The following is a 14,912-nucleotide window of genomic DNA, read 5'->3' as shown; positions in this document are numbered from 1 at the left end:
TCCAGATTTACTCTGGCATATAGGAGATGCTCAGAATATTGTTTAATAAGCTTGACCTTAGTCTTTTAAATCTCAGTTGATCAGATAACTACCAGTTTTATATAGAAGGCATATATTTTTGAAGTCCCATCCATTGTATATAGCTGCAAATATATGATCTACTGAAGTATAGAAGTGGAGGGGGGGGGAAAGAAGGAGAGGATGCCATTTGAATGAATTATTTGCACTGATTATTATTATCTGAACATTCTATATTACCGAATGCATGGGTAATACATACTAATACCTACTGTATTTTTGACCAAAGATTTACCACACTCTGCATAGAGATATTTATCTGTTGAATGGTCTGAAAGCCTTTGCTGATTTTGGATTTATCAGTAATAATGTCAACCTCCTTTTATAGGTAGGAATTCCTAAACTGGTGCGTGAAGTTAAGTGTCTCCTTCTATATCTCAGTTTTAACCATCTATGTGTTCTGTCTTTAACTCTGGAAGTCATCTATACATTTAAGCATTGACTGACTTTTTTTTTTTTTTTTTTTTTTTTAACTTCAGTGTCTTTTGTTAGTATCCCGTAGGAATTTCTCAGTTTCAGCCTTGGCTCTGCCATCTCTTCCTAGTTTAGACTTGAGCAGAACAATAAAACTAAACAGTGTTCAAACTTGGATCCTCTAGGATGGAAGACAGTAAGTTAGCAATTTGACAAAATATTAAAGAGAAAATCCAGCCTAAGAAGTCAGCATGGCCTCTCATATCATGTTAGCAGAAAAGTGAATAAACTTTTGTTTCAAATGGGCAAGGAGAAATGGGGGAGTTCTGCGTTGGCCACACCCAACAAGTCATTTATATGAATTCTCATTTACATCCCCAGAACACTTTATTAGTTGTGTTGAAATTATATGCTTACGTATGTATTTGTATGATTATTATTGATAATTATTACTAATAGTCATGAGGGCTGCTTAGGAGGCTTGCTGAGTGTAGATTTAGACTACTGATTAACTGCTCTACAGTTTATATGGAAGGTACACTGCACATAATTCAGCATTATAGACTCGAGCTGTTTTAATGGTTTCTGTTTGGCAGTGGAGTATCTTTCTTAAATGCTTTCAGGACTGCTCATGCAATCTGCAAGACGATCTAAGTGCAAAAGCAATGAGCAGAGAAGTAGGACTTTTGCCTGCCGCTTGAATAAAAAGTGCAGGATTCGTTTCTTCACTCAGAGATCTTGGTGATATTCTGGCCCCACCAAAATCAACTGCAATGGGGATACCCATGTGCCAGAGTTACTCATGCCCATGAGAGTTTGGGTACCTGACCCCTTAACTTGGATTTATCAGTTCTTTTTGCCACAGTTTATAAGTCATAAACACTTCTGCCTTCAGCCTGTGTTTATCTGTCTGGTTTGTATCTCTACTGTTAACAAGCATCAATTAAAAAAAAAAAGTTTAACAGTAAAGCAGATGCTTTCCTTACTGTGGAACAGAAATCTCCGTAAATAGTGAACTGCTTCTAGATACTTGGGGTCAGCTGCTTGTGACTGTCTATTAACACAAAACAGATTTAAGTTTAAACTAGTGGTTCAGGCTGGTTTGCTTGACTTTGTACCACCGGAATCAGTGTTTAATCTGGCCTGGTGTTTACAGAAATGAAATGCGATTTGAATATCTCTCTTTGCTGTGCTCTGCTCCAGCTTTAAGCCGCAATGGTTTCACATTTGTTCAACCTGATTGTTCCAACATATTAACCTTCTTTTAACTACTGCTGGGACTGCACTCTGGTGACGTGCTTCTTAGATTTACAACCTCACTGTATTCCAGTTCTCCTAATTATTTTTTCTTCTGCCTCATGATTGCACAGATTGCCAGAATGACAGGTTTTGAGACTTTTTATTCACAGAGCAGATGTAATATGACAGTGGTAGTTCCAGGTGCCACATACTGTTCTGCCAATGTGACTTAACCCTGACGTCAAAATGCCTATCCTTTGGGGATGGTAAAACACTACAACTGGTTGTCTGTGCCTGTTCAGTCTCTGCTAATACTTCTAATAAACTGGACAATTATATTCCCTCTAATCATTGTTGATGAAAACTTTGGGGTTTGTGCAAGGTGTTTGACTTGGTTTCAATTGAATGGAATGGACTTCCCAAAACAAAAGGCCTGAAGTTTTTTCACCTGTATTATGTCACACGAAATGGCTGGAGGGTGGGAAGGGGAGGAATCTAGACTCTGCTGCTAAAATAATCCGTAGCTCATAACTATTAGTTTTGCTTTATACAATAGCCTGCTACTGTTATAGTATGAGCCACTATTTGCAGTGTGGCAAACTTATTGTGGAGAGAGGGCTGAAGGCCATTTTGAATTTTAATGCATTAACAGGAGTGAAATAATACCCCAACCTGCCCAAAGATGAAGGCAGAATGAGACTTTTAGTTGTGAATAAGTCTGTAGTTACCAGATTTTTTTTTTTTTCCCAAAACCTTATTTTTACATGTATCATTAGCCACTTGGGAAATAATTATCTTTTAGATCAGCGGCATTTCTGCTGTGGTTTTTCATTCTTGCCCAATCTCCTCCTTGCTGTTTTGTTTCTTCCTGATCAGTTTCTTTTGCCCTTCTTTCATTTTCACTTTTCTTTCATGTAAACATTCCTAACTCAGCCCCCAGAGTATGCTTTGTGCTTCTGCATATTTCTGCATCACACAGGCGATGACGAGCAGCAAACTGTTTAATGCAAACAGTAAACTGTCACCAGAGAATCTGTCATCTGTGTGTCTCATGAAGACAACTTCATCATTTAACTGTCTACATTGCAGGGATGGGGGGATTATTTTCAGGTGGGAGAATTATCATGTTTGGATATTTTTAAAAAGTGAAAACTTACATTTATGCCATGCAGACTAGAGAAGCACTATGAGCGCACTAGTTCACGGCCATGCCCAAGGCTTTTGAGACTTCAATTTTGAGTAATTGGACTTCTTCATGACAGTCTTACTATAGCTGATTTTGATCTCATTAGTTTCAATTTAAAATAGAGGAGAGCCAGAACATTTCAGGGAAAAGCAGGGATGACAGTTACAGATGTAAGATTGTTCAGAGTGCACTATATCCAGTGTTTAGTAGTCAACATTTTCACTGACACTAATGGGAATATTGGACATGCGTAAGATTCAGGACTAATCCCTTTACTTGGGGACTATTTTTCTTGGAAAGAATAAGAGTTAGAGGAGACTGTGTACATCTCCTTTTCAAACTATTTCCTCACATGAGAACATGGAGAAGCTCAAAGAAATTGTCAAGTAGTTATGCTGGAACAAGTAAGGGGAAATAGTGTTTCATACCGGATATAACTAACTACTGAAGCACTCACTTCAGGAAGTCATCAAACTGCATTTTTTTTTTTTCATAAGACAGCTGTGCAATGTCATGACTACAAAAGCCAACTACAGAAATTTAGTGCTGTTCCTAAAGGAGTGAATTTTCACCATTTAAAGTTTTGTAGAGTCCTGGCTAATCGTAGAATAGTTTGGGTTGGAAGGGACCTTTAAAGGTCATCTAGTCCAACCTCCCCTGCAGTGAGCAGGGACATTTGCAACTAGATCAGGTTGCTCAGAGCCCCGTCCAACCTGACCTTGAATGTTTCCAGGGATGGGGCATCTACCACCTCTCTGGGCAACCTGTTCCAGTGGTTCACTACTCTCACTGTAAAAAATTTCTTCCTTATATCTAGTCTAAATCTACCCTCTTTTAGTTTAAAACCATTCCCCCTTGTCCTGTCGCAACAGGCCCTGCTAAAAAGTTTGTCCCCATCTTTCTTATAAGCCCCCTTTAAGTACTGATAGGGTGCGATAAGGTCTCCCCGAAGCCCTCTCTTCTTCAGGCTGAACAACCCCAGCTCTCAGCCTTTCTTCATAGGAGAGGTGTTCCATCCCTCTGATCATTTTCGTGATCATTTTGGCTAAGGTCTATGGGTTTTTTTAAAACTTGCTTTTCATTCTTTGGGGTAGAAATAACAAGCCATTTGCATTAGAATCAGTGTGAGTCTTTTCCTTGTCCTTTCTCTGAAAGGTGAAAATTTTAAGTTCTTTAAAACCCATTTCTATATTTTAATGAGCACACTATGATTAAATTGTCTTGACCAGTTTCAGATGAAATGGTAGTTGGTTACGAAATTTTCCATTTACTGAAGTCATGTGATACTAGATCACGGAAATTTTCCGGAATTTCCTGAAGGAAAACTCTTGTGGAAAACTCCTATGGAGTGTAAATGAGCTTCTCTCTTACCCTCACTTGCAGGGAGAGGGATTGTCATTCTGTGCACCAAAGTTAACCAAAATAAAAAATGACCTCAGTGTAGATCTGTATGATTTCTGTTTAGTTTTGTTAAAAGCTGATACATCCTGTTTTAATTGACAGGCATTTTGGGTCATCAAAGTAGTTATTTTTGCAGTGTTTGCCTAAATTTCTTAAATATCCTCTGTGTTATTTTCAGATGGGAAGAAACGTTTCATTGGCATCAGAATGCTGACAATAACACCTGCGTAAGTATCTTAATCTGTATGATCATGCATACAAGATGTGGTCAATAGTGGTTCAGAACTTCATCATTCAGCTTTCATTACAAATCTCCAGAGAATCCAGAAGTGTGCATTAGCTTCTAGGAAGTCTGCGAATATTTTAATGATATTAGTGAAATATATGTTCCAAGTCACTGTCAGTCGTTCTCTAAATACTGATAATGGTGGATGCCCTGTTGATAGCTGAGGGAAATTAGGAAGAGCCTGAACACTGATTTTGGTTCTTGACGAGGATGTCTGGAGTTACACCAGGTTTTAGGTGACATTTAAACAAGCTGCTGCTTTCAGGTGACCGTGAGTGCCAATGGCAGATTAGCTGCCTGAGGGTTTGGTGGTAGTTTTATTAGTGCCAATGGAGGCCGTATGATGTGAGATTTGATGCCTAACCATTAACTGGAAGGAAAGTAGTTGCTAAAGTGCAGAACTAAAGCTTCATGCCTCCATGTTAACAAAGCCAGAATATGGACACCCTACTCCAGTTCTTTACTGTCTTTTCTCTCCTGCGTTGCTTTGTGTCTTGCCGTTGCCTGGATATATTCTGGGATAATAAATGAGGGCTCTTACGCTTGTGTTCTTTCCCAGCAGTAGGCACTTCTCCAATGTGGCAGTAGGCTACAAAATTAAACAAGACAATTTCCAGCTGGGGTTGTAGTAAAGCCATCTTTGTTTATTGAGTTACACTCTTGCAGTCCTCCCCAAAGGGTCAGATCCTCAGCTGGAACGAATCAGTGTAATGGCATTAACATCACCGGGCCACCACCTATGGAGAGAAACTCAGAATGTTTCTCTGCGTAATTGTGAAGTGAACACGATGTGAGATTTTACTGCTTTTGTGGCGTCTAATGAAGCAGTGTAAGGTGTCTCCAGGCCTGTTTTCAGGAAACGACTACTTCCCTTGGTGTGTTTGCTTTAGTCATTTAATTGTTAGTTTCCTTAGTACAAAATCAAATGAAGTGAAGCTGTGTGCAGCCATTTTGGCTTGCTTTCCATCTGAGGGACCCCAGGTTTTCATGGTGGACAGCAGAATAATCCGTCATTAGTTTAAAACGCTTTCTTTCTAGAAATGGGTTTTAACCCACACCATACACAGACCTGAAATGATGACGTCTCCTCAGAAATGAGGAGTCTCTATTTTTTTAGAGTCTCTATTTTGCAGCTGGTTCCTGTCTTCTTTCTTTAGAAAGGGATGCACAAACGATTCCTCATGAAAACTTGAGGAAGCTGAAGTTTCCTTGGAAAACTCTCACAGTTCTGATCTATCTGATGACCGAAGTTCTCAAAAGCTGTGTTGTTCTAGATAAAGACAAGTTAAGAATGGCTTGCAAAATGAAAGAAGCAAAATTGTTAGCAAATTTCTGCCCCATCACCACATTCATTCTTTGGGGCAGGAATGTTTTTTGTCCCTGTACAGCACCTAGGACAGAGAGTGCTACTGTCCCTGTGCTCTCTGTGCTACTGTCCCTGTACTCTTCTACAGTGCCCTCTGTGCTACTGCTACAAATAGCAAAAGTCAGGTTCTTGCAGATGTACGAGACCATTAAATATAGCACGTTTTGCACAGGTAAGTAGTTTTGACTCTTTTTAAATCTATGTTACTTGTTTTAATCCAACTTCAAATCCCCTACATTGTCATCACAAGAACAAGGGGCATACAATTAACTGTTAAGTCATTCATTTTTTGTCACAAAAAAATTGAGAATAAATAAATAAGAATTTTTGAATGCTACTGCTTTTGTAGTGGAATCAAATGCTATATAATTTTGTTTTTCTTTTAGCTTGGTGGAAGAACTGAAACACAATAATGCTGATTTTCCTGATGTCAGAAGTGGAATTTATGTACATGAAGTTGTTCCGAACTCACCTTCTCATAGGTATGTAGAGCACATTATTTTCTTCACCATAAATAAATCTCCAAATGGATACTAGTTGGTAATACTTCTATTTATATTCAAGTACGTCCTCATAACTGTCTTGATTTGTATTTAAACAACTAAAAATTGTGCCTTTAGGTTAAAAAAAAAAAAGTTAAAATATTTGTGCTAAGATTCTACTCACATCTACAAAGGTGAAATATTTCACTATCAGAACTTTTTAAATGACAATATGAAACAGTAACAGTGCAAATTTAAAGAACAACCCAAATACAATGAACCAAATTTTGTTTTTGAAAAGTATGTTGAATATTAATAAATAAAAACTTGGATAGAGTTTAAACAGGAAACAAGATAGCATTCAAGTAACACATTGTCAGAGCTATTATTGGAGGCAATGCTTAATCTTAGAGGAGGAGACTTTTTACAGAACAGTTGGAAAATAAATAAGACACTTTTAAAAATTACTTTAGGAATTATTAAGAAAATTAAAGGCAATAAAAGCAGCTATTCTGGATTACATTTGAACAGCAAGAGAGAAATAATTTACCTGTAGTTCAGCTGGTACACTTTGCTTGTCTTGAAATTTTGAAAGTGTTTTAATTTCCAGTGCTTGAAATACTGGAGAGATAAAAGCATGTTTGCAAACGGACGGAGTCAAGTGAGTCAGTCATGGCTAAAAGTCTTTTCTATTTCTCTTCTGCTGTAGTTTTGTGGAAGACAAAGAGAAAGCTAGACTACTTTTTCTGTCAGTGTGTTTTTGCTGTTTTAGAAGAAAATCCTCAATGAAATAATGCGAGCCTGATTTTGCATTTAGCGAGTACTACTGATTATTCTTTCACAGTCAGAAGGGTGGAATTTCCCTTCAATGGAAACTAAAACAAGTAAAAATTTATCGCATCAGCCAAAGAGGTGGTGAATAGTCTTTGTACTTTTTCTCTGCACAGAGTGCATACTTACTGCCTTTTTCTTCTCGTCTTTGCAGAGGAGGGATCCAAGATGGAGATATTATTGTTAAAGTCAATGGGCGTCCTTTGATGACTTCCAGTGACCTGCAAGAGGCTGTGATGAATGAATCACCTCTACTACTTGAAGTTCGAAGAGGAAATGATGACTTGCTATTTAACATTGAGCCTGAAATTGTCATGTAAATAAAATTGAGGAAGCTCTCACCATAATTAAACTCACTTACTCTGGAACACTAGATACCTCCTTTACAGCTACAGTAATTATACTTCCTGTTGACTAATGACAAGGTGGACTAACTTAATTGCCTGAGCCATTTCTGTACATAGTAGCTAGAATTAATTCAACTATGCCATTTATAGAAGATTTAACTTTCAAAGAAATTTAAGAACTATGTTCTGGGGAGGGGGAGGAGGAAAACAAATTTTGGGTAGCTGGTAGAAATGGGGTCCACTTCCAGTTCCTGCAGGTTCAGAGCAGATTCAGTTCTGCGTTTTGTAAGACCAAAATACTACTGGAAGTGAGGAAGCATGCCGAAAAGGGAAATTATTCTTAAACTACAGCCATGGCTGCAGCAGAACCAAGCTATTGCAATGCACAACTGAGCTCTTTTTTTATATAACTTTTTCAATGTGAAACTAGTATTGGCAAAGCTTGTATTTGTTCTTAGTATGTATGCTTAGCTTGTATGCTACATGTCAATGCAGGTAGGTTAAATCTGTAAATATCGAAAGGAACAAAAATGGTATCAGGCTGTAGAGTGTTACACCTAGGTCATGCGATTTTGGAATATAGTAAATGATTCTTATAGAATTAATGCCTTATATATAAATCAAAACGATGTGCTGAACAAAGTTACGTTTGAGAAAGTGCACAGTTTTTTAAGAATTTGATACAAACTAGTTTTGCATTTTACTGGTAAGCTTTGCTGTAAAATTGTTATACTACTTTTGGCTTGTACTGTGTATGTTTCTACTGTAAGGAGATTAAAGTTTACACAAATAATGTGTTGGTGTAAACCTCTTTTTAAACAAGTATGTCTTCTCTCCCTCTTCTGTCAGACTGGAATAGACTCTCCCAAGAGAAAACTTTCTTACAGAAAATTGGGCCCTGATCTTATGAAAACCGTTTGCAGCCCTATGGTATAATTATTCTGCCCTTATTTAGACTATATTTAGAAATGCTTTAAACACAAGTCATTTATTTACACTTTTTTCATATTTATGAATTGTCCTTTGATGTCATTTAGAGAGAATCTAGTTGGGATCCTGTTGTCCTCAATTCTGCCTGTATGTGACAAGAAGCAGGAAGAAAGCACTATTAACCCTGTTTTACAGCTAGAGTCTGTAAGACTTTTATATAATAAAACCGGAACAGAAATTGCTAAGAGCTAAATCCAGATCTCCTAGGTACCATAAACTGCACGACTTATCTTCTTTCTTAGCAAATATTGCTACCGTTCCCAAAGAGACAAAGGAGTGTCTCTATCGGGAGCATTTTCTACAGCAAGCTGTGCTTTCTTGGTTCTTGTGTCTTTGTTTAACTCCTTTTTGCATCAAAGTGTATCTTTGGGGCAGCTAGAACCGTCACTTTAGGTTGCCATCATGTCTAGACTTTCTGGCTATACCAACCGACTTGTTTGTGACAAGCCTTGTACCTTTGGGTTTGTACAGTGCTGGGCATGCTGAAAAGAGCAATCTGTTCATTACTTGCTGGCTGGCTGTGACTGCAACTACACAGTTGAAACGTGGATGGGGTATATTCCTCCTAAAAATGAATACTGTTTCTTTCCATCACATTATCGCCCATGTCTTTAATAATGGTGTGATGCCAATGCTGTCACTAAAAGAAGAGCTGTTTTCATCCCTCCAACAAAAGATACGTAATTGTACCTGTTGAGTATTCCGTATTCAGAGTGATCAACTCCTTTCCATTAAGATACAACCTTAGCATCCAAGCTTGCAAAAAGCAAAAGCATGTTCCGGATTTAGGATAGCCGTGGTGTGCAGAAAGATGCTGTAATGCTACAGTCAAGCCTATTCATACATGTGTACCACGTTGGGACTACCATTTTACATTTTGTGAGGGGTGTTTGACTCTGTGTCTATTGATTAATAGACAAATTAAAATATTTCCATGAGTTTGTTGCTACTTTTTCAGATTTTTGACCAAGAAATTGGTAAAAAGACCCAAGAGTAATTAGCTTCTCTTATTGTAAGAGAAGCTTTTTGGCTTCCAGATAATTTATTTCAATGATGTTGAAATAAATTGCATAACAACTCTTACTACAATAGAACTGAATAGAGTCTGAAAGTGATGTAGGAGCCTTAAAATTTAAACAATATACTGTTGTTGGCACTGACCAAATGTCTTGGCCTTTTAATCGTGACACTGTATGGAGGGGAGAAAGGCTGTTTTCTTACTCATCAAAAACTGTTGTGTTCTACCAAAGTTCTTTTTTTCTAAGCTTTCTCTGAAAATCTTGTGGAGCTTGCCAATCCTAGAGTCTGCAAGTGCCGTTGCATTGTAGCAGATTTTGCTCTGAGGAAATAAAGGTGCAATGAGATTCTTTTAGAAAGAAAGCATTGTCACTTCCTTTGACCGCAGGAGTGTCTGTGTCTTTGCAGCTGTGGTGTGACCCTTAACTGCTGAGATATAAGAGTAGACTTTATTAATTGCTACTTGTCCCCCTGACATCGGCCAGAGCTGCAAAGGTTAATTGCTGGGTCTTAAGATAGAGTCAGCATCTACTGATGCCAGCAGTTAACATTAGGTCTATAACATAACCTTGCTATCTTTGTTTCTTGGCTAAGATAAAATAAAATGGCAGTCAGTGTCTAAAACAAAATGTTCAGGCAACTTTTCTGTTATAAGCCGTTACTGGCTGTGTCTCTCAGGCAAAAAAAAAGAAGTAACAAAAGAGTGATCTTCATCTCTCAAAGAAACTGGCAGCTGCAGCTTTTCCAAGTCAAGGTTGGGTCAACAAGATGAATGTTTTTGATATTCATTAGCTTGACCACTCTTTTATTACCACGAAGATTTCCAAAGCCTCCTCATTATTTCTGCAAGGCCTAATCAGCAAAATAAGGAAAGAGAGAGCTCAGCAATGACAACATGAAAGATGTGAGCCTTTCAGGGTGTTTCTACGCTGCAGCCCAGCAGGGTCTGCAGTGGGAGCTGCCCAGCCCTGCCAGCAAGCTAACCCCTGCAGGGGAGCTCCCTCCTGCCTGTGCCTGCTGTGGGGCTGAGCAAGTTAAAGACAACTTTTCAGGCTCAATGTACAGTAGAAGAAGACAGGAATGAGATAACGCCATGCATAAGGTAATACCATTTGTAAACAGAGATGTTAGGAAGACAAGGTATGGGTGAAGCAGAAAATAAGAAAAGGAAACAGCGCAGAACAACAAGAAGAAATTTATATTCTTAGGAGATAAATTTTAAAGAAAAGAAGATATGTCTGTTAGTTTCTTTCATATAATTAAATGGGCATGACACTGGGCCAGACTGCTGCACAGCTGCCAGGTACTTGAAGACCGCTTTCTGCAGGTATGGCATCTTACATTTATCTCTGTACCCCCAAAGCAGTTTGGGATGGGAGGGAAGGGTAACATCCCAAAACCCCAGTGACTCTCCCCAAGAGGAACCAATAATGGAGAAAGAGCCTTTAGACTGCGGTCGGTGTGGCACACACCATGTCACCTTCCCTGAGCACCACGTAGCAGCTCCTATGGCTCATTACTTGTGGCGATCTGTTCCCCCACTACACAAGTTCTCCATCGCACTTGTACCTCTGATGTCAGTTAAAAAATAGGATGTCACTGGAAAGAGAGGCACTTTCTATTTGCAAGCAAGGAAAAATAAGGGAATTCCTTCCCTCACAGGGGATCCTGTAGCTCTGTCAGTGAACTGGACATGACACGAGAGGTGCGTGAGTCTTGGGGCTTGCCTGCATGTAAAAGGCTGGCAAAGCAAGTTGGTGATTTGCAGGCTGTGGCCGCTATGCTGCACAGAGCACTCTCATGGTCCAGCAGTCGTACCTGCTGCAGCTCCAGGAATTTTGGCCGTGGGGGAATCTGAAAAGGCTTGAAAAGGCTGCAGCAATGTCACCCATAAAAGCAGCGCACAGCAGCTCTTCTCCATAACCTGTTCTCTGCTTGCTGTTCCATATGTTCTGCATGAGCTACTACTCTGCACAACCACATACCCAGCCAGCAGTCCCTCCTTTCTATACATCTCTTGTGACTGCCTGTGCACCAGCTAGTCTGTGCAAAGCTCTTCCACATGGTTTCTTCCACAGTGGCTGTTTGGCACTTCTGTATTTTGCCCTCCACAGCAGCTGCTCTGTTTGCTCTTCTCCACCAGTTTTGCACCAGCTATTCTGTACCACCATATATCCCAGACAGCAGTCTCACACTCTTTTAATTTTGTTTTTACTGCTTGTTTCTTGCTTGAGGCTTTGTTGGTTTAGCAGAAATCTGGAAGAAAGAGGAATTTTTTTTTTTCTTCCCAAGCTCTGAAGTCTGGAGTGCTGTGCTAAGCATAAGCATAATACTAGGGCAGTAGGTTGATGAAAAGTTTATTTAACCACAAGACACTGCAGGATGTAGAATGTGATGCTGCCTCTGTTTAGGCACCACCAGCCAGGAACTGGCGTTCAAAGACATGCAAGGTTGAGAGCTTATCCCAGATGGGGTGTGGATGGATAGTATGGGTATGCTTTCTGTACCCACATATAGGACTAAAGTCTAAGGATCGCTTTGAAGTAGGAAGAAGACTTAAAAAGGGAAGGGAAAGGGGGTGTAGCATGTTTATTTTATTTTATTCCCTTTATTTACTTGGGTTTCCGTAATCTTCATTTAACTGGACATGCCTGGGGAAAACATCCAGGTCTGTGTTTGTTCCCATCCCTCTTCCCACAGTAGGAGATTATTTTTGCAACTTTGGTGTTCTGCAAATAGTAGATTTGGTCTTTTATCCAGACCTTCGCAGTGCTTGTGTCAGCAGATACAGCTTGGTGGGGTTTTGCTGTAGAAGAACTTTGCAGGTCATGCCATGGAGTAAACTTCAGCAGAAAGAAGAACCACCAGCAGTTAAGGCAGAGTTGCTTAGAAGATCTTGCTGGCTGGTCCAATTCTTTATCTCCTGGCAAACATGCGAAGCAATTTTATATTGCATTTTTCTACTAAAAATGCTCAACAGTATATTCACTAGCAGTGAACTAATGCTTGGGAAGCATGGAGTATGGATACGGGAGTGGAGCTTCAGGCTACAACAGTCACAAACAAAAAAAGAAGGAAAATATATTTATTTTTTCTCTTTTGATTTTTATCCTCTGGGGAGAAAGGTCAGACAGAGCAGGTTTCCCTCCATCCTCCCTTCCTCTTCCCCTCCCTCTCTGTCAAAAGGCTCCCCCAGAGACTGTGAGAATATGTCAATATTAAACAGCATTTTCCCTGTAAAGAAGGATCTCTGGAGAATAACAGAAGCAACTGCTCGCTTTTTCTTTCTTCAGCAAACACTGGCCAGGCCCTCACAAACAGCCAACTCAGGCATAGTCAGGAAAAAACAAGAGGAAGCAGTCGCCAAGGAAAATAATTGGGCAGCACGAGGGGTTTGGTGACGCAGCTGCACAGCTGCTGAGTTCAATGACTTCTCAATTGCCTCCATCTGAAGTTGTGTTCCACTATAAAATGATCTTCTACCTCCGTAACTATAAATAGGCGGGCACGATGATTTGCTGCTTGAAATCCCAGAAGCAGCTTGGGAAAAAAACCAAAACCAAACCCTAACAACTAACCCAACACACAACAAGAAAACAAGAAGACTTCAACTATCTTCTCAGTAAGATCCTAAATGTCAAAGAGAGACAGTGAAGCTAGAGAGTATAGTGCTAATGCTTTTGAAGATGACCTTCTAACATCTCCTTTGATCAAGAAGATGGGCAGTGCATAGCAGTAGTGCCAACTGGTCTGTCCCTCCATGGGAGGAAGTACACCTCGGGGTTGGTGTCGCATAGACTGCTGGTCGTTTCATCTCAGCTACCGGTCTAGATGTCCCTTAGCATCAAGGGAAAGAAACGGTAGCTTTCCTCTTCTCAGAAGTAGAGGTTCAGAACAGGTCCAAAAAGTTATATCCTAAAAATATTTACTATAAAGCCTCCTTCCTGTAAAGAGGGCCTCAGATGACCGGAATTGATGTACATGTCTGTGCTGTACAGATCCCAAGTTAGGTGAGATGACTTTCAACCCTACAATCTTGAGCTCGTTTCAGAATAATGAAGGTTTTGCCTTTGGTTACCAGCTAAATTTCAATCCTAATTTTGAATGAGTGAAAAAAATCTCAACTTTGTCTCGTATCCAGCAGAAGTAGTCCATAAAGTTTGGGGCAATGGGAGAAATGAACTCTTTCTGAGTGTAGTAATACATGATATTTCATGGTATTGTCTAGGTTTATCTACAAGAGCATGGGGTAGGTTTTTCAAACGAAGGTAACAAAATGATGGATCCTGCCTCGCTCAGGTGTTAAGCTCACTACAGCATGACGTGCCTGCCACAGCCACCTACCCAAAGTTATCTGATCGGAGTTTGAAATGCATTAATTAGACTTGCCGTTCTAGCCGGTTTACCTCTAAAGCTGTTTCTTTCCCGTCTATAAATCCAGATGCAAGGAACATAGGAAAATCCACCTAAACCACCAGAAATGCTCCCAAATACCTTTCTTATGTACATAAAAATATCTGAGCTCAAAAGTCCATCATGTTGGTAGTCTTTGTGGTTAGACACCAGTACTCTGTTTCCCACTGCAAGTTATGTAGGTCACCTCCTGCGAGCTCTATATCCCATTGGAAAACTAGCTATTGCTTACATTAGGGGCATAAAGCTGCCAGTTGTGCCGCTGAAAGACTTCAGCATCTGAAATATGTTACTCCTCTGGGATTAAATATTGCCATTCTGGTGCACTAAAATATTGCCATTCTGGCCCATAAATCTTACAATGAAATTCCCCATTTAGGGAAAAGCAGAGAAAATTTTGCAGCAGATTAAGGGAGTTCTGATGTTTTGAAAAGCCCTTTACAGCTTCTCAGTGGTTTGGGATGTCAGATGTTGTACAAAGAGCAGAAATCAGTGGGCAGAATCTGAGGAAGTGGTGAGAGGTGCAATGATAAATATATACCATTGTTTCACATTTTTTTCCCCAAAAGGTCTGTACATATGGTCTATGTTTTTGCTTTTTTTTTGTTTTAGTAAATTTTCTGAGTGCTTCTGAGATTTTTTAAGGAAGAGTTGTCTGATTTCTTGCTAATTGATATCTTTAGTGTTATTGGTATGAGGCTAAACAACCACAAAGAGAAATTGAACATGGTATGAAAGTCGAGGGAGCTGCTTTGGTTTTGGTGGTTTTTTTTCTTCACATCTGTAACGGCAGCTGCAGAAAAAGACAGACACATCAGTAAATCCTGGCAAATTGAGAAAGAGCAGCCTCTGAAAGCAGCCT

General features: G+C 39.6%; 1 protein-coding gene across 1 annotated transcript in view; it reads left to right on the top strand.

Moving 5' to 3' along the window:
* HTRA3 (HtrA serine peptidase 3) overlaps positions 1–8,433 on the top strand; it is a 25,574-nt gene extending 17,141 nt beyond the window's left edge. Inside the window, exons 10-12 of the mRNA XM_009573611.1 lie at positions 4,497–4,545; positions 6,357–6,452; positions 7,438–8,433. Coding sequence (XP_009571906.1) covers positions 4,497–4,545; positions 6,357–6,452; positions 7,438–7,603 — 311 coding nt within the window. The 3' untranslated portion in view covers positions 7,604–8,433. The remainder of the gene's footprint in view (positions 1–4,496; positions 4,546–6,356; positions 6,453–7,437) is intronic.
* The last annotated feature ends 6,479 nt before the right edge of the window (positions 8,434–14,912 follow it).

This window comes from Fulmarus glacialis, unplaced genomic scaffold, assembly GCF_000690835.1.
Source record: "Fulmarus glacialis isolate BGI_N327 unplaced genomic scaffold, ASM69083v1 scaffold7890, whole genome shotgun sequence".
Taxonomy (NCBI): Eukaryota; Metazoa; Chordata; class Aves; order Procellariiformes; family Procellariidae; genus Fulmarus; species Fulmarus glacialis.
Note: the sequence above shows the minus strand (reverse complement) of the source record. Positions and strands in the feature narration are given on the sequence as shown.